The 27,657-nt window shown below is 36.7% G+C and overlaps 1 protein-coding gene across 1 annotated transcript in view; it reads right to left on the bottom strand.

Moving 5' to 3' along the window:
* Window positions 1-23,425, bottom strand: part of LOC140171728 (uncharacterized) — a 243,489-nt gene extending 220,064 nt beyond the window's left edge. The window contains exons 1-2 of the mRNA XM_072195039.1: window positions 19,653-23,425; window positions 18,526-18,757 (exon numbers count right to left, since the gene is read on the bottom strand). Coding sequence (XP_072051140.1) covers window positions 18,526-18,548 — 23 coding nt within the window. The 5' untranslated portion in view covers window positions 18,549-18,757; window positions 19,653-23,425. The remainder of the gene's footprint in view (window positions 1-18,525; window positions 18,758-19,652) is intronic.
* Between the last annotated feature and the right edge of the window lie 4,232 nt (window positions 23,426-27,657).

The raw sequence follows: 27,657 nt of genomic DNA, 5'->3' as shown, positions 1-27,657 counted from the left end.
TTCTTTGAACCTTGTTTATTTTCTAAGTTCCCTGAACTTGAATTCAGAAGTTGGCATTACTTAAAAAGTTGATGCAACGACTTACATCAACTTTTTAAGTAATGCCAACAAAGTTGATTAGTTGACGGAACTTTTTGAGCTTTTTCAGCATTTTTTAAGTTCGGATAATTAAAATGAATTTTGTTTTGGCAACTTTTACACTATTTTTGAGTTGTCCAAACTTACTCCTTTTGAATTGCACCAACAAAGGCGAACAAGTCATTTCTATGAGTGTACCATAAAAAATACAATTCTATTTCTTATGGAAATATTATAATATGCCTTTAATCTTCCACAAAGGGAGTGTGAATTTCAAATGGGGTTACCTGAATGAGTGACTCCATTTGAAATTTACACCCCTGTGTGGGAGATTAAGGTAATGTTTTCCATAGGGGTGCGGATCTGAATTGTAATAGCCCAATCAGCACATTCTCTTTATTTCTTATTAATAGCTATTACATTAACCTGTTCAGTAAAACTCATGAGACTACTTTGGTAAATAACCCTCTCCACGCAGGTGTCGTCTGCAGATAACAAATTTCAAATATTTTCTAAAAATTCAAAAATTTTTATAATTGAACATTCCATGACCATATTTAGAATCGGCATGAAAAATGCATTAGAATGAGTACAAACAAGCCTTGTATTGGCTCAGAGGTTCTTGAGATAGCTCTTGATATTTTAATAAAATATCTCAAAACTTTTTCAGGGACTTTTTATGTTGAAGCCTATGGCTAGCATACAAGACAATAATGTATAATGTCACTTATATCATATTATCCTCATAAGCTTCGACATATTGCCATCAGATATTCTTATTAATAATGTATAAGCCGTGGTAACAGTCTGTGATAGAGATGTTGCTAACTTAACATCCATAACAGGCAGTGGCGTTGCCGAGAGTATTTCTGGGGACAACACAACTTTCAAAGGAACAAAATTTGATGAAAATTTTTTTAAATGGGCTAAAAATACAAAAAGGTTTAAAAATCTTAAAAATCTTAAATATCAGGGTGGTCAGCCCACATGGTGCAGGGGGTGGGGATGGGAAAATATTGGACTGTGCATCATCTGCGCATCAACATCTGGGTCTGCTTGCGATATAAACAACCCATTTGCTTCATTTACAATGCATGTAATGAACTGCGCCTGTGAGGGATTCCCCCCATGATTTTACATTCCTATTTTTACACAAGCAGTTTCTAACCAGCTCATCAACACTTTGCTTGTCTTATGCAAGTGTTCAGAAGATATCAAGAGCAAAGAAAACACGTAGGAAGTGTTTTTTACAAAGTGCAAAGTTCACCCTCATTGAAATACTGTGGCAAAACCGTAATGTCTATCTCCAAAGCTGGGTGAGCATATTACCTACAATGCACTTCGATTCTGAGACTGCATCGAGTGCCAATTTGACATGAAAAGAATCAGAAAGTTGAAGCTACATGTAGAAATTCAACAGTATATGACATTCAGCAAAGTGAATTAGAAACAAAGGCCAGTCAAAATGGGGGACACAGCTTCACCATTACGAGTTTACACAACAATAAGGCTGAAAAAAATAAGTTGACTTGCCCTTATCGACCGACCCAAAAATTTAAAGAAAAAAAATGGTCGCTGTTTTTTTTTTTTAATTTGACTATAGGGAAATGTCATATTTTAGTTTATAACATTCAAAATATGTGTTTTAATCATGTTAAACTTCGGTATAAACGCATAAAATCGTCAATTACTCACAAATTCTAATTGATTTCTACATTTGTTCGGCAACGTAAACATACGCTGTTACTTTAATAGGGAAATGCGGGATGGAAATTGTGTTCAGTCGCATTTCCTGCATTGATTTGAATCACATTTCCGTAGTATTTTTGATAAATACACGCCCGATGATGCATACATTTGTAAAGCGCATACTGTCTCTATTTCTCTAAAAATTCTCTATGCAAAGTATTAGGCATCACATCGTATTTAGAAGTAATTGCAAAAATAAATGAAATGAAAATAATAAGAAAAAAATATCCACCAACCAACCCAGGTGTTGGTGCCTAAAGGGCAAGACAACTATTTTTTTAGCCTAATTGAAGTACATGGCTCACCCCATGGCACACTTTCATTATGTAAATGTATACAATAAGAGAGGGTTAGAAAAAGTCAACAGCTCCATTAGAATTGCATTAGTATGAAGCTAAATGGAATGGAGAGACACAGTGTTTATTTTCTTGTTAACGTTCTCCTTTTCATTTCTTTTTCATCTCTTTTCTCATTTCCATTACCTGCCTAATTTCAATTAAATACTTACTATATGACAAATGTATGAGTAAATAGCAGCTACAACAATACATTATCAGCAGTAGCTAGCTATTTCATCAATAGGTTTATCAGCAGTAGATAGCTACTTCATCAATATATCAGCAGTAGATAACAAATTATTCATCAATATCTCTATCAGCAGTAGACAGCTACTTCATCAGTACCTTTATCATCAGCAGTAAATAGCTACTTCATCTATACCGCTATCAAAAAATCCATGTTGCAATTTTTTTGACCTTTTCAGCTGATTTTACTGGCCTAATACCAATATCAGCAGTAGATAGCTACTTCATCAATACCAATATCAGCAGTAGACAGCTACTTCATCAATACCAATATCAGCAGTAGATAGCTACTTCATCAATACCAATATCAGCAGTAGATAGCTACTTCATCAATACCAATATCAGCAGTAGATAGCTATCAGCAGCAGATAGTGATTTTAATATTATGTATTTGAATGTATTTAGTATTTTTAAAACCTTTTTGAATAATTATGTAAATGTTGTATTGATCTCTGGGCCTCAAGGAAGAACAGATGATTAATAGTGTTTTCAACTGATTTAGTGTCCCAGGTTAAAGAAGAAATAAAACAAACAAACAAACAAACACATTTCATCAATATAGGCCAGTAAAAATTAGCTCAAAAACTCAAAAGGTCAAACAAATTGCAACATGGATTCTGTTTTCAGAAAACGTTGCTCTTAAGTCTCCTTTTTATCATACTCAAAGTCTACCAAAATCAACCTCTCGAAAGATGGACAAAATGGACTTTTTCAAAATGGCAGCCTAAATGTCGTAAAATGATAGACAGTTTTAATTTCAAGATATATTGAGTGTCCATGTGGGAATTGGGTGACATGTTTGACCTACAACTGCTCTTAGGCCCTAACCATTTCATAAATAATTATTTGTGTGCATATTTTTTGTTCAAAATTCAAAATGGCTGCCAACTACGCTCATTATGTGTTGTGAATACAGGCAGGGCAATCAACTTTTCACCATAGGAGCTGAATCAGTATTAAAATAGTACAAATAAGTTATGATAGACATATTATATGTATCGGCTCCTTTTAGAGTAAATGTTAACTGGATGAGCACGGTTTCTGCAGCTCTTATTCGGAAGTCTTAAATTTTGAGCAAGGTGCTGCTGTTACTCCACGTACTGCAACACTTATCACTGAAGGCCAGTTTGTGCAGTACTCGGCCGGCAACGTGGACCACAACATTCGTACATTAGATGGACATGGAACATTTCATGGCAGGGGTATGATTGCTGCAGTCACACCTGGCCATACAGTTTGTAGTGTAGTCCCACTGACGACAGTGACATCAGCTGAAATCATGAGATCAGGACGATTAGCGTTACATCATTATAATTTTCCCAAAGAACAGAATAGCATATACTTTAGGGACCTTGCATTGCTTAAGGGCTGGGGTATGAGCGTTTGGACAGTATTTATTTTGGGACATTAGAGCACATCAGACATATCGAATTGCATTCTGAATCGAAGAATGTCATTCTGATATCAAATAATTTTGATTTTTTGAAATTCGCAATTTAATACACATTTATGGCAAATCATTAAAAATTGATATTTTGATATTTAACAGTACTTGAAGTAAACTTTATAAATCTGATGATTTATACTTAAGGTTAGTCTGAACCCTGGAATTATGGAAACTTTGGGCCTCATAACTTCTAAATTGTTGGTCTAAAGTATATAAAAGTATACATATTTAGAATGGCAAAGACTTGATAAGTTCATCTGTGAGGTCAAATTTGGGCCAAAATGGCACTTTTGGCCCAAAATCCCAAAAATAACGGTTTTTGGCCCACTTCTTTTTTGTGCACCATAACAAAAAAATTCTTGGGCCAAATTTTTTTTTTTTATTAATTTTTAAAAACTAGATCAAAATATCTAGGACCCGTTTTTTCATTTTTTTGAATTTCGACTAACTTTGAGAAATTTGCGCCAAAAATGGTCAAAAAATGTTGATTTTTCAAAAAAATCATAAAAAGCCCGTTTTTGGTATTAATTTCAAATATTTTTGGTGAAATTGGTCAAAATTCAAAAAATGAAAAACGGGTCCTAGATATTTTGATCTAGTTTTTAAAAATTAATAAAAATTAACTTTTGCCCCAAGAAATTTTTTGTTACGGTGCACAAAAAAGAAGTGGGCCAAAAACCGTTATTTTTGGGATTTTGGGCCAAAAGTGCCATTTTGGCCCAAATTTGACCTCACAGATGAACTTATCAAGTCTTTGCCATTCTAAATATGTATACTTTTATATACTTTAGACCAACAATTTAGAAGTTATGAGGTCCAAAGTTTCCATAATTCCAGGGTTCAGACTCATTCTAAAGTGTATGTAGGTGGGATGAAAATCCGACGATCAATTGAAAATTTGGACCTTTCGTATTGAAGATATGGATTTTTTTCCCCAAAACACCAAAAAAAAATAGGTCTTTTTGGGAAAAAATCCACATCTTCAATATGAAACGTCAAAATTTTCAATTGACCGTCGGCTTTTCCTCCTGCTACATACACTTTAAAATATATCATTAGATTTATATAATTTACTTGAGGACTGTTATATATCAAAATTTGAAAAAATATCAAATTTTATAATTTGTCATAAAATTTGTATTATATTGTGATTTTCAAAAATGAAAATTATTTGATATCAGAAAGACATGCTTCAGTATTCAGAATGCAATTCGATAGGTATGAGGTGCTCTCATGTCCCTCAAAAAATACTGTCGAAACGCAATAAACGCTCATTATAGATCCCTTAAGGGTAATAGCATACAAAACCGCGCACACAAACCATTTACCGACATCCTCTGGAACTTCTCACCATTCCTGAAATGGCCACGCCAAGGTTGGTCTGGCTTTATACAGATGGTACACAACGGAAACCACCCTGGCCAGGCAAATGTTGTTTTCTTGCCTATGATTGACTTAGATCCAAGTGATATGACATGCATCTACTCCACACTAATATTTCTGGCCGACCAAGCAAGAAGCAATAATGTCACACCAGTCATTACATTTGACCAGCCCTTGTGGTGGAAGGCTCATTCTATCATTACAAATAAGCCTCGCGACAGCAAACTCAAATCTATCGTGCTAAGAATCGGTGGTCTGCATATAGAAATGAGCTTTTTGGGATGCATAGGATACCTTATGGAGAACTCAGGTCTGTATGAAGTTCTTGAAGTGGTATATGCCAGTAACACAGTATGCTCCGTGGCAAGGCACTGTCAAGGGTTCGTAGAGGTCATTGCAGATGCGTTTCAGGTTCCTTTGCCAGCCATGTCTAAACCTACGACAAGTATCACCGATGACGAAGGTAATGAAAATTCACTAAGTACTTCTTATATATCACAGCCAGTCAGACACATAAACAGGCGACAGAAGGGTCATTGAAGGTAATCTCTGGACGAGAAATTAGTTCCACAGATAACTGTATTACAAATGTGGATGATGGAAATAATGTGATGGCCAACGCAAAGAAGGCATTTGATAAGCTAGGGTCAGATGGCAGTTTAGATGAAGAGACATGTGGAGCAGTACTTCAAATAAACGCAAAATTGGATGAAGAGAAGGCAAGTAATCAGGATAGTCGTACCAGCAGTCTATGGCGACACTACAGTATATGAAAATGGTGGACACCCTAAAGCGTTTCATAAGAGCAGAAAGAACAGGAGACTGGAACCTCCATCTCACTTCACTGCACTGAAATGCTCCCTTTCTTTGCCGCTGCAGGCCAGCTAAAACGGTATATCTATATCTGCAGGAAATGGACAAACTCCCAGCAGTAAACTCCCTACTGCTGACCCCCAACTTCATTCAAAGTTTCTAGCAGATCTACATGTGGTTCGCCGTAGTGACAGGTTTTGGGCAGGTTTGTCAACAGATCTGGTAATTGAACAAGTGCTGATGCGTAGTATCAAGACAACCGGCGGTCTGACTAGAGGAAAGGGTATGACAGAGTTGCAAAGAACTGTCTGGGTCAATTCTATGCCTGCCTGTTCACACATTAAACAAGCTATGCAGGAATTTACTGGAGTTTCATACAGCAGCAATGAGCAGCACAAGGAAACATCAAAATATTGTCAGAAAAGAGACTGCGTCGACACCAAGAAACTGGTAAGCTTTCTGCAAAGTAGGAACCCATTTATGAAGGCAGATAAGTCACTACGTAATATTATTTCAGGGGTTGTAGGTGAAGCACATGTCAATGCTGATGAAGCTGAAGCGGTTGGCATAGATATCATTCAATCAATAGTTGGCCAACCTGTCACAAATTACTCCTTTAAGAGGAAACAGCAGGCTGCATGTTACACTTGGATCCAAAACAGCCCTAGTGATAAACAAAGACGCTGTTCAAATTGACCCACAGATACCATGGTGGAAGTCCTTCTGTTGGTGGCTAGCCTGAGTAAGCCTCTGATAATCTGTCTTTCCAGCATGACGGTTAATGGTTTGTGTGGCGATGGTCTTCATTTGGTCCTACATTGTATGAGGTCATCACAGTGTATTTCGTCCTTATTTATAAGGTTATATTATATCATTAGAATGAAAGTTCATCTGTGTTGGTAGTAAACATAATTTAGAGGTTTAAACCTTTGATCACAACACAACAATTTGCGTACCTGGAATTTTCAGTCGACACTTCGACTTTCATCAACAGACTGGCAACTCAATTCAGAGGTCAGCGACCTTTCGGACACTTGACCCCAAAATCGGGTCATACACTCTAGGTAGCTTGTATCGGCCCCCGTCTCTGTTCAGCGATGGCTGGTTCACTCTGATATAAATGGCCTCCTTCACACCACGCTCAAAATATCTGGGTTCCTTGTCCAGAATTTGAACTTTGTCCAAGTCTATGTGATGGCCGGGATGGCCGATACAAGCTACCTAGAGTGTATGACCCGATTTTGGGGTCAAGTGTCCGAAAGGTCGCTGACCTCTGAATTGAGTTGCCAGTCTGCTGATGAAAGTCGAAGTGTCAACTGAAAATTCCAGGTACGCAAATTTTTGTGTTGTGATCAAAGGTTTAAACCTCTAAATTATATTATATCATTATGATAATTTCCCTCACTTCGTATTTTGTCACTTTGTAATATTGAGAACATCGAGGGTGATATTTTGCTTCAAACTGTTTTTGCATAAGTACAGGTATAGTTGTGTAAACTCGTTGAGCACATGCCAAACATGAATTATTATGAAACATGTGTAAATGGTTATATCATGATAAAACTGATAAACTAAAGTTTACCAGCATTTACAGCGCCCTCAGTCTTAAAAAAAAGTTAAATACGGTATGTGCATAATTAACAGTTTAAAGGGAAACATTTATTGAATGATGAATAAATCATTTGAGAGTCATTTGGTATCAGAGATAAATCAACGATTGAGTTTAGAATAATAATTGAAACTTGTCATTGTTGACCAAGATTACACTGTTAACAATAGTAAATAATGGTGGTTTGTTGTTATAATAGTAGATATTACATCCAAACCGTCTAGTTATGCCACACTTTCTGTAAATATGAACACATAAATAACTTTAAGATGAGTTTACAAGTGGCAATGCCCTATTTAATTAGAGTCACGCGGTAGCCGTGACCAGCAAGTTTTAAAAAAAAGACTGATAAAGAAGACTAATAACATATGCTCCCATGAGACTATATTTACACCTAACATTAAAACACTTGACTTCTATTGTTCGAAGTTATTTTTCGCTGGGTACAAAATGTATCTAAAACCATGGTAAATGTTATTTACAGTCCCAGGTGTAATATCTTGACAACTCATTAATTCCAAAAGGGCCACCAATCCTACAGTCAATTATTGTTCGTAATAAACAAATATTTTTGCTTCCATTTCACGCGGTATTTCATAGCGAAAATTAGTTGCAAATCAAACTGATCCAGAATTTTTAGACACTGCTACAGGTCTACCTGGTTCTCACCTTCACACTACTTTTTCAGATTCACTTCCAAATATACCCTAGCAGTTTCTGAGATACCCTACATACAAATTCTGAGCCCCATTCGCCAAAAAATCAAATTTTTCACAATTCTTTTGTTCTTATCGGACGACGCATCCATTTATATAATAAATGCTGTATTTCGACACAGCAATTTTCAGCAGAGGCCCATGGCCTAATGGTTAGGCGTTTGACTCCAGATACGCTATCCCGAGTTGAAACCCGGTGACCAACTGATTTTTTTTTTCAATATTTTATTAAACAATTTATTGTCATTAATCAAGGATAACATAATTTTAAACATCCAGTGCTATTGTGACATTATTTTTTTATTAAAGCAATTTAAAAACACAGCATAGTGTGATCATGGTAGGTATTATGAGAAGGAGAATTCACGAACCCAGTTCCCTTTGTACTATGATCGTTATGAGTCGATACTGAGCAATCAGGTATGAATGGTGCACTATCGATTTGCTAAGCTTCTTATCTATTGAGCTTGCCATGTCGACTTATTATCAGCATTATGTCAACATGGCGATATAAAATATCTCGCCAAGACAACTGAACAAACAAGTCAACATGGCAAGATATATTATCATGCTAAGTCGACATACCAAAAATGGATGTTGTCTTCGCGAAATAAATTATTATGCCAAGTCAATTTAGCAACAAATTAATGTCAACATAGCAGGATATTTTGTCACGTCCAGTTGACTTAATAAACAAACAATAAGTCAACATGGTAAGATAAATCATACCAAGTAATAGTAATTTTTGACACCGTATAATTTAAATTATTGAAAAGCATCCTCGGGATGTAGAGGAGGCGACCCGAAATTAAAGGGAAAATTAAAACCACAAATCTCAAAAGACCGCCGACAACCGCCGCTTAATATGGATATCCAACAAGATTGCCCTTGAGGGCTACAAAGAACCACAAACTACGAAATTTGGATATCCAGCTAGATTGCCCCGCAGAGACTCAGGAACCACAAATCTTGAAATATGGATATCCTACAAATTAAAACCACAAACCGCGAAAAACCGCCAACAACTGCCGCTCAATAGAAATATCCAACTAGATTGCCCCTTGGCTACAAAGAACCACAAACCGCGAAATTTGGATATCCAACTAGATTGCCCTTAGAGGGCTATAAAGAACCACACACCGCGAAATATGGATGTCCAACAAGTTTTAACTATAAATTAGCCCTCGATAGAGGGCAAGGCTTGAAGGATTAGGGAAATTATAACAACGAACCGCGAAAGTTACCTTAACAAACAATATAAGTCAAAATGGTAAGATAAATTATCATACCAAGTAATAGTAATTTTTGACACCGTATAATTATTGAAAAGCATCCTCGGGATGTAGAGGAGGGGCGGCACGAAACATTAAAAAAAGGGAAAATTCAAACCACAAATCTCAAAAGACCGCCGACAACCGCCGCTCAATAGGGATATCCAACTAGACAAAGAACCACAAACCGCGAAATTTGGATATCCAGCTAGATTGCCCCGTAGGACTCAGGAACCACAAATCTTGAAATATGGATATCCTACCAATTAAACCCACAAACCGCCAACAACTGCCACTCAATAGAAAAATCCAACTATATTGTCCCGCAGGGCTACAAAGAACCACACATCGCGAAATATGGATATCCAACAAGCTTAAACAATAAATTAGCCCCGATAGAGGACAGGGCTTGAAGAATAAAGGAATACCACAAACCGCGAAAGACCGCCAACAACCGCCGCTCAATAGAGATATCCAACTAGATTGCCTGCAGGGCTACAAAGAACCACAAACGGTGAAATTTGGATATCCAACTAGATTGCCTCAGGGCTAAAAAGAACCACGTACATTTAATAGGTTTAGCTACATATACTCGTATTTTTATTGTCATAAATCAAGGATAATATTATTCAAACTTCTATTTTTCGTTTTATTCGTCTTAGGGAGTACTTCGTACCCGGATGACTTTTCAAGCTTGGAGCTACTCGGCTTCATTCATAAAAGAAAGGAAATCTACCAAAAAAGCGTTGACAACGTAAAGAAAGCAGCAAGTTTAAAAGCCCCACCTCGGCTCACTTTTTGAAACTTGGTCCCATTTTGAACATCAAATACAGCGCGTCCAACGTTTTAATAATAGCATGACTGGCATTATATGCCTATTTGTTATTTATTTAATTCGATCATTAATCATGAAATTAATATTATAAAACAAAACATATATAGGATGTTGGCTTACCATGCAAGAGCAAGATTATAACCTTTCTGATCTTACAAATTAATATCGCATCGGCACATTAAAGACTCATAACACATATGGAAATGTTTGAAGTTGATAATATTATGATAAAGTTTAAATCAGTTCCAGGAAATCAGTACGTTTACAAATGGGACCAAGTTTCAAAAAGTTACCCAAGGTGCGGCTTTTTAAACTTGCTGCTTTCTTTACGTTGTCAACGTTTTTTGGTAGATTTCATATTTACCTTTGCTCCCCTATAATAAACGTTCTAGCTATTTTGGCGGCCATTTTGAAAACCTTGCAAATGGGAAAAAGCGGTGAATCATATTTCACACCCTCTAAGCATGGTTTGGGACATACGAATCGTGTTATTTTTTTACTAATAAGTGACATAGTGAGTCTGTTTTCTATCATTTTGTCCATCATTTTAATCATTTTGGAGGCCATTTTGGAAAAGTCGATTTATCCATTTTTTGCAGAGGTTGATTTTGGTAGACTTTTAATATGTTACTAAAGGCACCTAATAGAAATATTTTCCTCAAAAAAAATCCATATTGCTATTTTTTTTACCTTTTCAGCTGATTTTACTGGCCTAATACCAATATCAGCAGTAGATAGCTACTTCATCAATACCAATATCAGCAGTAGACAGCTACTTCATCAATACCAATATCAGCAGTAGATAGCTACTTCATCAATACCAATATCAGCAGTAGATAGCTACTTCATCAATGCCAATATCAGCAGTAGATAGCTACTTCATCAATACCAATATCAGCAGTAGATAGCTACTTCATCAATACCAATATCAGCAGTAGATAGCTACTTCATCAATACCAATATCAGCAGTATATAGTTACTTCATCAATACCAATATCAGCAGTATATAGCTACTTCATCAATGCCAATGGGGGGAGGCAGAAGGGGCATGTGCCCTGGGCGCCACCCTTAGGGGGATGCCAAATCAACCAATTCAGCATCAATTCTGCACCCCTCCTATTGATGAAAGTCAACATTTTAGTGCTTTGCACACATTTCACCACGAAATCATTATAACCAAAATTAATGAGGGATAGGCCCTATTTGTGCAAATTTTCATGCGCTGTGTTTGCACTTGTTTCAAGAATTGGGGAGGGGCGCCATTACGTACCATAAGCCCTGGGCGCCACAACCCTTAGCTAAGCCACTGCTCAGAAAGGCATCATTTTGACAGACACTTCAAATATCCTAAGACAATAACATTAAGATCAAATTTCTCGACTTATAATACAAATAATGTTGTACCTCACCAACCACCTAATTATTTTCCCAAGCCAATGTATGCTTTCTAGCCTGAAGCCCTTTATAAACTATTTAATTCCCAGGTCTGATATCAGAAAATGACAATTTGACCCACTTTCTCTTAAATTTATTTAAGAAATAAAGGGTAATGCAGTATCCTTTACACCCAAATAATGTGTCCGAGGCAGTACAAACATAAATAATTTAAACATTTTACTGCCGAGGGCAGCACCCGTTATTTCTATTCTATTACCACAAATAAAAATACCACGAAGATATTTCCAAAATCTTCTACACAGGGAGTATGAATTTTAAATGGATTAGGCAATACAGTGGCGTGTCTGGGGGATTGCTTTGGGTGGGCTTTGGGTCCTGAAGCTCCCCGCATTTGGCAAAAAATCATGTAAAATCAGCCGTTTTTTGCAGATTTTAGCCATTAAGCCCCCGCATAACTCTGAAAGGCCCTCTGAGCCCCCACAGGAAAAGATACTGGACATGCCAGTACCGTGCAATACCCTTTGGAAATATGTGACATGATCAAGGGAATGAGTCGCATGTCGACCCTGGTTAGAAAATGAGTTTTCATATGTTTCTAAAGAGGACATTTAGAGCTTTTAGAAACTGAAAACCCCAAGTTGATACAACTCTTCTTTGTGAAGTTATGTCACTTTATCAATTGCTGAAAACAATAGAAAACAAAATAATTTTAACAGTTTCTTTACCAATATTTCAAAATCAATGTTAGCGACATCCGACTCATTCCCCTTGATCGTGTCACATATGTTGCTGCTGTGGAAAATGAAAATAATCTCAGATTATTTTTCTGGTGCAACCAGTCCCAGTTCGATCCCTGGTGGGGAAAATTCATATTCTATTATCCACTCTCTCCTTTACTGCAATTAAATTGTGAGGCAGTAGACAAAGACCTCACAGTCAGTTCCAGTCAGGGTAACACCTGGTTGTTTGTACACCCCACCATGGTCCCTGGGCATCATGGGAGAGCAGTGTTTCAACAATGAATGATTTACCCAGGTTAAAATAAAAACACACCTTTTTCCAAAAAATCTCTAAAACGTTTCTGTGCTAATTATTCCGTACAGCTCACATCTAGCCAGATGAGGCCACCAACATCCTCATATCCTACCAGGGTCCTCCATTACAGATTTGTTTAGCTCCCAGTGAAGGATGCATATATCGGTCTTATAAGTTTATGCTTCTTATAGGTATATGCCTAGATTCAAATCCAGGGGCTAGTACAAGAAGGTGCATCCCATAATAGCTGCCAGGGTCCATTTCACCTAACTTTACCAAGCTTCATAAGTCTGTTATTTGTTTTTTGCTTAAGCGGCCTCCGAGGTTCCATTTCTCTCCCCTTAGTTACGACTTGTACCCTTCATAAGTAATAGGGATTTTCTACAGGGACTCTCATAAAATTTCATCTAGTATTGGGTATTCATAACTTCAGTGGCGTAGCCAGTGGGGGGGCGTCGGTTCATGTAAGGCCGTCGGTAGACGTAAGGCATTGTTGAAAAAAAAATTGGGTTAACACTAGACTATTTTTCACACAGGGTGACAGGAAAAAGGGGAGAATTGTAAAGAAAATGATGAAAAATTGATTGTGAATTACACATAAAAATTATATGTTTTTATGTTAGTACCGCCTATTATCCTTTTTTTATTTTTTTATTTTTTGCTCTTCACTTTTTCAAACCATGCAAAAAAATTTTGGGTCAACAAACAACTTCCGTCGGTAAAAAATATTTCCGTCCGTACATTTACAAGTTGTGCCCCCTCGGTTCCAAAATCCTGGCTACGCCACTGCATAACTTTACAAAAGGTTACTTGAGTTACGGAGGGTTAAAAGATTAGTGAAATGGACCCCAGGTGTCATATTTGTATAGACTAGCGGGTACCCGCGCTTCGCGCGGGCCCCCGCTAGATGAGTAAACGGGAGGCGGTTAGTAAGCGGGAGGCGGTTAGCATAAACGATGGAAAATGGTAATCATGACAATTGGTATCGATTTAACAGCTCAATTATTAGGGCCTACTCGGTCAGTGATGTGGTAACATTTCTTGCCTCCATTTTATCATAATCTTTTGCGTAATTTTTGTACCAAACACCCTTTTGACTTATTTTTTTCTTTGTCTTTCCACTTGTTGCTTTCCCGTAGTGACGTGCGCAGCACATTGAAAGGGGGGGGTGGAGGTTGTTCAATTCCCCCGCAAGGAGTCTGATTAGGAGTGTGAAGGGGAAAATTTATTCCCGCGAACCCCCCCAATGCCCAACAAAAGTGGGGGGGGGGAATTCCCCGCCCCCCCCCCCCCCCCCCTTTTGCGCACACCACTGCTTTCCCGTTATTTCGTTCCATTTCTCTCCTTTTTATTTTCTTGCTTGTTCCCTTTCTTTCTTCTCTCTCTCTCTCTCTCTCGCTCTCTCTCTCTCTCTTTCTTTCTTTCTTTCTGTCTGTCTGTCTGTCTTTTTTTGTCTTTCCCATTCTTTCTTTTCGTTTCTCTCACCCTTTCTCTTTCTTGCTTTCTTTCTTTCATTCTTTCTTTCATTCTTTCTTTTTTTCTTTCTTTCTGTTTTTCTTTCTTTCTGTCTGTCTGTCTGTCTGTCTTTCTTTCTTTGTCTTTCTTTCTTTCTGTCTTTCTTTCTGTCTGTCTCTCTGTCGTTGTCTTTCTTTCTTTCTGTCTGTCTTTCTTTCTTTGTCTTTCTTTCTTTCTGTCTGTCTTTCTTTCGTTGTCTTTCTGTCTGTCTGTCTTTCTGTCTTTGTCTTTCTTTGTCTTTCTTTCTTTCTTTCTTTCCTGTATACATATGTACATGTGGGTTTCTGATTAACCTCATATTTGGCCATACTAAAAAGTGCCCATTTTTGCGGTCTTCGTGCGAATTTGTTCCACTTTTGCACGCATGTATGTGGCCGTCAGTCTTTCTTTCTTTCGTTCGTTCTTTCTTTTAAATTTGTTTCTGTTTCATCAAGTAGGCCTATACTATATAGCAACATTGGGTTTCAAGAAGGTTGAGTTACATAGGCGTAACTTCAGGTGATGGGGTGGGGGAAATGGTATGGCAATTGGTATCGCTTTTACCCAATAACGCGTGTTTGTATATTAGAATTTGACCAAAACACAAATCCATTTTATGTATTTTTGGTAGGCCATACCTTTTTTTAACTTCGTTCTTTCCATTTGTCACTTCACCTTCCTTTCTTTCTTTCGTTCGTTCGTTCTTTGTTTTCTTTGATCTCTTTTCGACACATCCTTCCGTCCTCACTTTCTTTCATTCCTACCCTTTCCCACCATTTATTTATTTATTTCTCGCCAGACTCCTTGTCATTAAACCTTTCTTTCCTTTCATTTCTTTCTTTCTTATTTTCCTTCGTTCTCAGTCCTTCTATCTCTCTTTACTTTTGCTCACATCATTTCTTTAGGCCTACTTCTTTCTCATTTTCCCTCTCTGTGTCTTTTTCCTTCTATTTATATCTCTTACGTTAGGTTTTCTTTCCCTTTCTCCTACTCTGTCTTTCTTCCTCTCTAGGCCTACTCAAGTTATAGTCAAACGCATCAAAACTCAAAATTTATTTTCAAATTACAAATTTACATACCTTTAAATCAGTTGTGTGTAGCGTATAGCGTGATATGGACAGGCATGTGCCTCCAATCGATCTGAAAATGTAGAAAATTCCACAGGAAAATTGCCGAAAAACTGCGGCCATCAAGCCCCTCCCCCCCCCCCCATGGTCGGTGACCCCCCCTCAATATGATGACATAACTGCTTAAAATCTTCTAACGGTAATAGCATTTACTGTCGCAATTTTCGTACCGTCTCTGCCATGTTTGCGTCTTGAGGTTAATGCGTGCTCGCTCGCTGGGTTGCTATGCGTGTGTGCGTATTAATGTGCGTAGGCCTATAGCATGGCAACGAAATGACGGGCCACCATTGGTTGATCCACCAAATAAATCCAAATAATTATTTGTATTTATTAATTTATCTAGGCCTATTTTTCTATGCAATTACCATTCATCTGGAAATGCTAGAACTTATTTATTTATCTATTGATTAATTTATTTGTCATCTATAATCTCTGACATGATACCGATGAATCGATCAGTTCCTCTTCAAAGTATCGATTATCGGCAAGTTCCTCTTTAATAGTATAGATACAATACAATGTAGCATGCAGAAATGATCACATGTCTATAGGACAGCTATTGCAGTTAGGGCCTTCTTGTAAAACCTCGATATATAGGTTTTGATGTTTCATGATTCTTTAATATATTGATATACATATCCATAAAGTTGCTTAAAAGCTCTGCATGCTTGCCATAAGCTTCAACATAAAAAGTCCCAAGTTTTGAAATATTTTCATAAAATATCAAGAGCTATCTTAGGAACCACTGAACCAATACTAGGCTTGTTTGTACTCATTTTAATGCATTTTTCATACTGATTCCAAATATGGTCATGGTAATTTACAATTCTGAAATTTTTGAATTTTTTTTAAAAAAAATGAAACTTGTCGTCTGCAGTCGACACCCGCGTGGAGAGTTGAAAGCTAATACAGGATGTCAACAATATTAAATTTCCCAAAACGTGGGAGCTGAGAATAAAATTGAAGTATTTTAGTCTCAAGTGGAGCAAGAATTTATGGTTTTATAGTAATAGCGGCTTTTGAAAAATTTTCATGGATCTATCATAACTGGTATTTTAACAAAGCACTATTATGACATTTCATTAACAGGATTCATAAAATCTTATATTAATAATTCTCAGATAAATACAATTAAAAGTGCACTCTCATAGCCACATACAAGTTATTATGCAAATTTCACATAAGTGAGAAGTAATTTGTATTCTAATTAAGTTTGAAAATCAAAATTTGCCTATCATAGAGAAAACCTATCTTTTTCCTACTGCCTGAAGTTAGACAAACAATTTGGCACAAGTTTCATGAAAATCGGAGAAACTTTAATTTTTGAACCCTGTACAACTGGAAAATTGACATTCTACCCCTTTCGGCATATACATGTAACTCCACAACCACAGGTCATATAGGTACAAAATTTATATTTTTAGTATCCTTATGACCAGACGGATAATTTGATATGCTAATGAACGAATTCAGATTATGTTTAATTTTTGACCCCAATATGTGTACGTCCATATCAAAACGATGCACTTGTCGGCTGCTACATGTGTCTCATTTCACATTATGGCTAAGAATAAATACCAGACTCATCTCAAGTGGAGGTCACTTCAAATAATCCCCAAGTCACATGGTTTAGGCATACAGAGAATATTCCATAACCATGTGACTTGAGATGTTAGTCTGTATTTATTCCTAGCTATAATGTGAAATGAGACACATGTAACTTTAACAAGTGCATCCTTTGATATGGATGTACATATAACTCTATGGGGTTATTTCTGGGGTCATTTTGAAGGTCATAGACTCAAAATAATGCTTGCTCGCCACCTTTTTTGGATTCAGCAGGTCAAAATTAGTGAAGATAGCTAGGTTATCAACTTTTACTCAAAAAAACAATTTTACGCAAGCACAAATTTGAGATTTCCTTCTTTTTAGTCTAACCCATGTTTACAGCACATCCCCTGCATGGTTATTTGTACCCAGTATCACCCGCCAATTTTCATTAGCAGTTTTAGTTCAGTTTTTAGTCCAGTTCAGTTCAGTATGTTCTCTATAGATTAGATGTTGCAATACATGTAGTGATGATGGACACTTCCATTGTCTCTGATGATTACATCATTTAAAATAAAACAAATCTTCAAACAAGTCAATCATGCAGTGTCAAAACAACTTGCTTCAGTGGGTGAGAATATGTTATTATAGTGCGTCTCATCTCAAGTTGTGTGTAACACCATGTTGGATTACCCAGAGGCATGCGCGTCAATCTTGGGGGACAGGGGACGTGTCCCCCACCTCAAAACGACCCACTTTTTGTTCTTTTCAGCCACTTTTCAACAATTTTGGCCGATTGTTCCACCCCCACATTTCAAGCCGGATTGGCGCTTATGCCCAGAGGCAGTTTTAAATCACACAAACCTAATCCCATATGACATATACAAGTGTGATTTTTACGTACGCGGCCAATACAAGTGTGTAAACCCACTGATGGCACTGTTACAGCTCTCAACTTGAGACAAGACAGACTATACCATTAAAGCCATTATAACATTTCCATAAGAAATAGAATTGTATTTTTTGGTATAAACTGTTAGTTTTCACTGGCAATATAAAGAAAATCACTATCTAATACCAGCACATATGTCACCAATGCAAGCCACTCATTCCAACACGAGTCGTGTCTGTTCTTTTGATGTTACAACTGATGTACATACATTTGTACTGTGCTATGCACACCGTGTAGCTTCGTGTATGCGTTTGACTAATATTTCCATCGTAAGAATAAACTGACGGTTCCTGCGGTTTATTCAAAATCTTGGATTTTGACAAAACTACAGTACCTCAAGTCTTGATTTTTGCAGGGTATGTTGGTTTACTAAAGTACATAATAATCGTGTAAAATCAGAATTTTTAAAAATATTAAGGGCATCCTCCTCAGCAAATGTTATAATATGGCTTTAAACTGCTCAAAACAAGCAAGATTTGTACTTACATTTTGTGGTCAAAGAGTAGCATGATAGCTGACGTATTATTCACCAATGACGCCGCAAGCGTGGTAACTATAGAAACTACTCATATCCCCCGGGGTTGGCTCCTCCTTCCTTCCATCCTCCGATCCCACATCTGACACACCAGATGAATCCATCCTCTCCACAACCAAACCTCCTCCAACATCCAATTCTGTGAAAACCTCATTAGGATCCAATACTTTGAGTCTCTTCCTCCTGTGATAAGCATGTATGTAAAATTTTGAAATTGAATATTTCAGTTGAAATTGTTTACATTGAAATGAGAATCATTTATCTTAAAACATGAGGGGTCAATCATGTCTGTAGGCCAACAATTGGTGATGTTATGAGCAGGCCTGTAGCCAGGATTTTTTGTGGGGGTGCTGTTTTTTCCAAGGGGGGGGGGCAATTCTGTGAAAAGTGGACTTTCTTCCCCAAAATTAGACCTTTTTTGACCAAAAAAGCTTAAAAAATCAAATTTTTTGGCTCGCTAAGCTCGCAAATTCTTCAATTTTTGGACTTTTTGTATAATTTTGCAAATTTAGGGGGCCTGGTTATGAGCAAAAATAGGTTGTCTGAATTGCCAAAATTTTGTGTCCCAGCATTATCATGGCTTCCTTTGTCTTAAAATGTGACTCAAATTAGTCCACTCAGGCTAATGTCAGCAAATACAAAACTGATAGCCAGAAATAGGTTATGGATATAGTTCATCATAGTTAGACCATGAACAAGTAAAAATGTTGTAACATGGGATGTCGACTGATTTTGTGAAAATTTTCCTATTGGATTAACAAAATTAAGACAGGATGTCTTGGGTCACAATTTCAGCCCTCGCATGTCAAAAATATAATCATACATGAATGAAGAGGTTTATCAGGTCTGTTGATTAAACAGCTTATAAAGTTCTTTGCCAAGACCAAAGGAAAAACTTATGTTTTTTTTTTTTTAACAATAACATCCGGCTGGGATTCCTGCTCCAAGCAGATGGATCAATAACAACATCAATCACTTTGAGAAAGTCAGGAGGTTTCTGGCTGAAACTGTCGGCAGAAAAAGCGTAAGATTTCCTTTGGTCTTGGCAAAGTACTTTATTAGCTATAATCATACTTACCTATGAGGTAATTCCAGATTGGGTGAAACATCTTTTCTTGGTGAATTCCTCCGCTGTAATCCGGTTCCTTCAACTCATTCAAATCAAAAAGTTTTCTTTTATTCCACTACTTGACAAGTAACAGTCACTATAAATACTGCCCTCTGTTGACTGTTTTGGATTTCTCGTAGTGTCAGTGTCCTTGTAATTAAGCTCCTGCACGAGTAGAGAATTATCCTTCTGATCAATATTAGTATAACCAATTGAGCCGCTGCTGCTACAATTACTAGTTTTTCGAGTCAAAAAATCATTGTTTTGATTCTTCCTCCATTTGGTTTCGCCGTCCTTGACATTGATATTTTCATCAGTTTTACGAGGCACTTTTTCAGGCTTTGCAATTTTAGCCTGTAAATTAGATTGTTTCTCACTAGGATTACATACTCCTATATCACCACCACTACCATGCATTTGTTTGTCCTGAGTAACATCCCTTTTGCATTTTGTATCGTCACTGCATAGTACAACATTATCATTCGTATCTATTCCATAACCTAAGTCATCCATGATTCGCTTTGTGTTCCTCTGTCTTGTTTTCACTAATTCAATCAAGTCTGCAATCGCTTTATGTTCTGTGTCAAGTTTAACCCCAACATCAATTATTATCGCCGGCTTTATTGTGCAAACCGGATGAAACGGTGCAACTTCTGAAAGGCGCAGTGCAACGGGTTCATCCCCGCTAGCCGGATCGTAATTACAACGCCCTCTAGGTGTCGTAGGGTTCCGTTTACTCTTCCTCTTCTTGCGACTTCTATAACATGAACCTTGAGGCTCACTAATATAAACAGCTTGCTTATGATGCAGTCTCAACTTAGTGTTCCATGTTTCTGAACACGGTTCAAGCATCCTGGTGCATTGTACATGTTTATCATTAACTATCGGATTATACACATACAGAAATCTACACTTATGCTTTAAACCTTTCTTATTACACTTCACCTTACAAATATGGGTCGTTTTCTTGAATGTTTTCTGTCGTAGATTAGCATACCACGATTGTTTTCTCACTGGCTGCGGGGAAGAGTGTATTCCCAGTAGCTGGGGGAAGATGACAACAACGACCCCGGTACCGGGTTAGGTTTTGGTAAAGAAGAACTACTCGCAACCTTCTTCATCATATAACACATAAAAAGGTCAATGCCTTAAGATGATTTGCATATTCTATTGCATTACAAAATCGGAGACTTACTCAAAATTGAAGAAATGGATTTAGGAATAACATCTCTAACAATATATGGAAGCCCAAATTAGAGAACGTTGAACTTAAGAATAATTCATAATGCATATTTGACTGTACTGCGTAATTATAATTGATATGACATTTGAAATATTTACATAATAGTTATATCTAAAGCAATATAAGATCATTACATTTGCTACTTTCACTCTCTCTCTCTTTAGATGGATTGCAAGATTATAAAGCAATTATAATTAAGCACACAGATGAAGATGCTAGTGAATTATATATAAATGTCATACTTTGAAGGATCACTATTATGTACTGATAGGCATATAGAAATATTTTGCATGATGTAAAATGTAAAAAAATTGCCTTGTGCAAGGCAGTGTACATAAATCTACTTTATTAACTTAACACCTTTGCTGTTCAGTCAACTACGGCCAATTTCATAAGCTCGTAAATAAGTGGCGCAGTGCTATATATAAATAAACACTTTTACACATGTATTCATCCATGGCAGAACAGTGTCGATATCATATCGGAGCATGCATGCTATTATTAATAGCTTTGATGTTATTTGAGTGTGCAATTACAGAAAAGTGTAAGAGTACTTTAATGTATCTGTCTGTCGGCATTGATTATGTACCGATAACATGTAACATTGTAAATGATTGCTGTCTGGAAAAGATGAAATTAACTCTCATGCAGATGACAAGATTCAAAAAAATTTTCAAAAATTTCAAAAATTTCAGAATTGTACATTTTCATGACCATATTTGGAATCAGCATGAAAAATGCATTACAATGAGTACAAACAAGCCTAGTATTGGTTCAGTGGTTCTTGTGATAGTTCTTGATATTTTGAGAAAATATCTCAAAACTTGAACTTTTTATGTTGAAGGCTATGGCTATCACACACAGCATTAAAGAGCTTATACTATAAATACAATTCTTGACAGGGTTCAGTAGCTGTCAGCGGCTCATAATGTGATATTCATGTGTTATCAGTGATTATGAATGTTATTGATGTAAATACCGATATTCAAGCTGGAAACCATCGAATATTTATTTGATGAGATTTGTCACAACATTCATAAAAGGCAATATTCACATGTTATACTCATTACAATTGATCTATTGAAATGAACCGGAAATCATGACATCAAAGTCTGTGAAATTCCAAGTTCAGTAGGCTTTTTTACAATGTAGCAGAACTTTAACCAGCAAATTCTACCATAAAGGCATGGTACTGGTCCAGTTTTGGAATGTGTGGCAGAACTTCACTAAAATAGTCCACCAAATCCAGTGCTTATAATGATACACTTATATCAACATTGCCATGTAGCAGAACTATACAGTCAATTTCCACTATTCAAACACAACCTTGCCGTGCTACAATAATTAACTCTTGTAACATCCATTCATGGTCAAGTGCAAAATTGCCAATCAATTTGAGCAATTCCATTAAATGTTGTGTTTATTGATTGCAATATTTGATATATCATTTGTATGTGGTTAGTAACATAATAGAAGTGGCATCCTCACTTTGGTATAGCAACGTTATACAACATCGTGTAATAATATTGAAGCTTAAAGGTTGCTTGTGGTGTTCTTAAGTGGTGTTCTTAAGTGGTCTTCATAAATGGTCTTCATAAATGGTGTTCTTAAGTGATGTTCTTAAGTGGTGTTCTTAAGTGGTGTTATTAAGTGGTGTTCCTAAGTGGTGTTCTTAAGCTGTGTTCTTAAGCAATGTTCCTAAGCGGTGTTCTTAAGTGGTGTTCTTAAGCAGTGTTCTTAAGTGGTGTTCTTAAGCAGTGTTCTTAAGCGGTGCTCTTAAGCAGTAATCTTAAGCTGTGCTCTTAAGCAGTGCTCTTAAGCGATGCTCTTAAGCAGCTCTTAAACAGTGCTCTTAAGCAGTGTTCTTAAGCGGTGCTCTTAAGCAGTGATTTTAAGCGGTGCTCTTAAGTATTGTTCGTAAGTGGTGTTCTTAAGTGATACTCTTAAGCATTGTTCTTAAGCATTTTTCTTAAGTGGTGTTCTTAAGCAATGTTCTTAAGTGATGTTCTTAAGTGTATTTGTAAATGGTGTTCTTAAGTGGTGTTCTTAAGTGCATGAACAAAGCTGGTATATTATGCTGCACTTTTCCAGTCAATTCGATGAAGTTTCAAACACAAAATGTTTTAGATCTACATGAAGGTATACATATGTGCACATCTAAACATTGCATCAAACTAGCTCACAGCTGCCGTGAAAAAATCTGTATGATCGGTTTATTCCTGTCAAACAGCATGGAATTAGCCTAGCACAGAAATCTACTATTGAAGGATTACACAGCTTTATTCTGTAAGCTGTTTAAGTCATCAATGGAGCCTTTACACTAGTCTAACTCATGAATATCTTACACACAGGATAATTACCATATAATTCTACACTGTCAAAGTAACCAGCTGAATTTGAAGCTTCAAATATGAAATGTTTTGTACACCTCCATATCCATGTATGAATCCATCCAGTATTAAACCACAATGGCTCAAAGTTGTGATCTAAGATTCATTCAAATCCAATCACTGCTGCACTTTTAAAACAAGTGGATGATTGGACGATACAGTATTTGTTAGGAGTACCTTTTGGTACAAGTACCTGACACTTCACAAGACTTCTTGCTAACAATATACAGATCATCCGCATTGATGAATCATTGTTGAATATTTGCTAATATTCACTGTAGCGCCGAAGCAAATATCTTCATCAGCGTGAAATATGACTTAATGTTCTCCCTTGGCATATAACAATTCTCTGCACGTCAATTATTCATGTGCTTTCATTTCCTTTATAAACCGACTCACAGGCTCAAAATGCTTCTCAGTTATATCTCCTGTGCATCAAAAAGCAGATTACAAGTCGATAAGAAACCCTAGTCACAATGCATATGACAGGATAAGAGAAGTCAAAAGTAGGCTGCTCTATAACTTTGACTGCTCACAGGGTGATCACTAACTGCTCTCTCAGGGCCATCAAACTGTTAGGTACCTGATTGCGAAACCTGTCACACCGTCTGCTGCAGCAGTCGACGAACATCACTTGAAAATCCTTTGGCTTAGTTCTACTACCGCTGTACATTATCGTTCCCAAATTGGTAATACATGTATTTGGAGTAAAAGCGTAGCTTGTCTTGTCTGCATCATGAATAAATATGAAGAAGCGGAAATAATTCGAAGATTTCAGACCGGGATTTCAGCTCGTTAATTTGAACTACAAATACTCAGTGTCTTGATTGCTGGTGTTTCACGCTACATCGAGAATCCATGATCATTAGGCTTGTTATCTTCTGTGATGATCTGTGGACAGTAACAGGAAACAAAGAGACCAATTAGTAAAATTATATCTTATGTCAAAAGATTTCACACAATCAAAGTAATTGGACTAATTTTGACCGTATGTGAACACTAATGAGGCAATTTAACAAAAGTGTTACAAAACTATATAACATCATTTTTTATATAAACCACTCATATATTTATGGAAAAATATTATGAAAGACCGCATCATTATGATTTTGTTGTAGTGCAAATGCATGTACACTGTAATTTCCGCACCAGAACAAAGCAGGAACTCAAAGGGGGGTGCATTGTCATGAGAAAAAATTAAAGGGGAACAAGTGCATTGATTTGCATGTCAACAAAAGTATATCAGTCATTTAAACCTCATTCATAAGTATCGTAAAACCATTGGTGTCATACAGGTACGGTGTATTTTGTTACATTAAAAAATCACCAAAACCAAAAGTAAAAATATATATCCATAATTAGCAGCCCAGAATTGCTCACCCGTAATTAAATTGATTAACGCCATTGAAGCGTCGATACGCACGCGTCAAGCAGTAATACGCTAACATGAATTCGTGTCTGTGCATTGACAAAAATCAATGCATGAAATGCACAGTTTATCAAAGCTCAGTTGTTATCAGTTCCTAAATGAATATTACCGTTTATGAATACTTACCAAACAAGAAAAGAACATTTAAAAATAGAGAGCTTGCGAATTCAAAACATGCATATTGAACATCCGTGCAATCAAATCACTCCTTTTTTACGGGATTTTGAATATATATGTACGGGCGTACAAAACGTATGTTTGGAAATCGCATCCTCTCTTATATATCACAACTTGAGTGAAGAAACATCAATTCTATTGATATATTTTTAATGCATGATATTTTCTAGAAATATTATCATTGGTATAATTAAATAGATGCTAATGAACTGTGCATTATTTTGTGCCATCTGTCTCAAATGGTATTGAAAATGACAAGGTCGGACTCATCTACACCATGTATGGTCACCTTATGTATGCTGTCACATGTGACATATGAGAGTTTGAGGGCCATACAGACTCCAGTATTAGATGCAGAATATTTGATGTAACATGTCTTTGTTATTTGATCTTTTCCCGTTCTATTTCCTGTAATGTTAAACTTGTAACGAATGTTTGATGACATAAAATTGATAATATGTTATGTAGAATGTCTGGTGAAAATTTTATGTCATCAAACATTCGTTAGAAGTTAAAACATTACTGGAAATAGAATGGGTATAGAGTAAATAATAAAGACATGTTACATCGAAATATTTTACATCCACTCTGTACCGGCCCTTAGATACATAAAATACATAAACAAACATAAATAACTCTACCTAAAGACGTCCAAACGAGCACTTACAACTTCTTCCTATTTAACCATGGACCTTTTAAGGGCCCGACCCACCCAGATTTTGCAATTTTGGGAGATTTTTTTATATTATTCCGCTAAAATCATGTAAAATTAGTGACTCCATCCAACACACATACATTCACACATGAACTCGATAGTTGTCTAGATCGATCCCTATAGCCCTGACATCAAAAACCTCCACTTACGAGTAAAAGCTTTAAAAGACCGTAAGTTTTACTTTATTTACAAGTAAAACCTTTAAAAGGCCATAAGTCTTGCTTCACTTACAAGTAAACCTTAAAAAGCTGTAAGTCTTGGTTCACTTACAAGCAAAACCTTTAAAAGGCCGTAAGTCTTGCTTCACTTGCAAATAAAACCTTTAAAAGGCTGTAAGTGTTGCTACACTTACAAGTAGGCCTATACCTTAAAAGGGCATAAGTCTTGTTTCACTTACAAGCAAAACCTTTAAAATGCCATAAGTCTTGTTTCACTTACAAGTAAACCTTTAAATAGCTGCAAGTCTTGGTTCACTTACAAGTAAAACCTTTAAAAGGCCATAAGTCTTGCTTCACTTACAGGTAAACCTTTAAAAGGCCACAAATCCTGCTTCACTTACAAGTAAAACCTGTAAAAGGTCGTAAGTCTTGCTTAACTTACAGGCAAAATCTTAGAATGGCAATAAGTCTTGCTTCCTCATCCACACAAGATCCCAGATGAACAAACTACAACCTAAGTTTACCTTCATCAGAGTTCCATGCCACATTAATTTCCGTAACATTACCTTGTATGGAAAATGTCACATTTGCCTTTATTGACAAAGTAAGTGCCCCTTGAAACAACTTACTACTAGAATAACCTGGGGCACCAGTTAGATCAGATATGATACGGCAACTGCTGCAATTATGAAAATAGTTCATAATTGAGTGCCACTTCACAGTCCTCAACAGTCTTTAAAAAGGGGCTATTCCAGTTGAAATGCATACACCCCTATGGAAGACATGACCTTAAGGGTAGACGAGGTATTGTTGGTCGAAGCAACCTAAAAATCGCTTTTCATTATCTAGATCAATATATTATTGAAAAATAACACCTTGATGTTTTGCAAAAGTTCATTCTACAAATCGTATACTTTGCAAACTTCAGCCCTCTTTACAACGTAACTCAAGAACCGCAGCACCTATAAAAGTATATCTGTGATATTTTAATTCTTCTACACACTCGCTATGAATTGAGCAATGCAGTTTTGCCAAAGCTCACTACCATTCGTAAGATGCTGTGAACTACCAAATCACAACAGTTTAAAATAATTAGTAACCTTAAACGGAAGCTGATTTGTTGGCAATTAGGGTACTGTGCTTGGCTATTCCAGTTGAAATTCATACACCCCCCATGGAAGACATAACCTTAATCTCCTACACATGGAGTTTGAATATGAAATGGGGTTACCTGAATGGGTGTTCCATTTGAAATCTACACCCCTGTGCAGAGATAATATAGTTTTCTTAGTTTTGAGTGATATTGGGGGTGTAGATTTCAAATGGAACACCCATTCAGGTAACCCCATTTGAAATTCAAACTCCATGTGTGTCATCCACACCCTTATAGATATCACGCCAAGTATGCCGTGATATTGGGGGTGTAGATTTCAAATGGAACACCAATTCAGGTAAACCCATTTGAAATTCAAACTCCCTGTGTGGAAGATGAAGATCATGTCTTCCATAGGGGGTGTATGGATTTCAACTGGAACAGCCAAGCACAGTACCCTAATTGCCAACAAATCAGCTTCCTTTATCCAATACCAATATCACTCAAAACTAAGAAAACTATATCATCCTAAAAAGTTTAATGTCTTCTTGAGAAATATAGGCCAAGTAATGTTCTAATCTTACAAACAAAACAAAATAATATGACTAATGCATGTCTTAAAATCTTCAAGGAATAGCCTGTCTAGACATGGCCGACAAAATATGCATTGGCTTTTCCATTTGAAAGCCTTACGCCCTTTACAGAAGATATTACCTTAATGCTCTGTGTGCTAGCCATGCGCTTCAATGGAAAAAGTTCAAGATTTGAAA

This window comes from Amphiura filiformis, chromosome 15 (genome assembly GCF_039555335.1).
Source record: "Amphiura filiformis chromosome 15, Afil_fr2py, whole genome shotgun sequence".
NCBI lineage: Eukaryota > Metazoa > Echinodermata > Ophiuroidea > Amphilepidida > Amphiuridae > Amphiura > Amphiura filiformis.
This window is presented reverse-complemented; position numbering and strand designations above follow the sequence as displayed.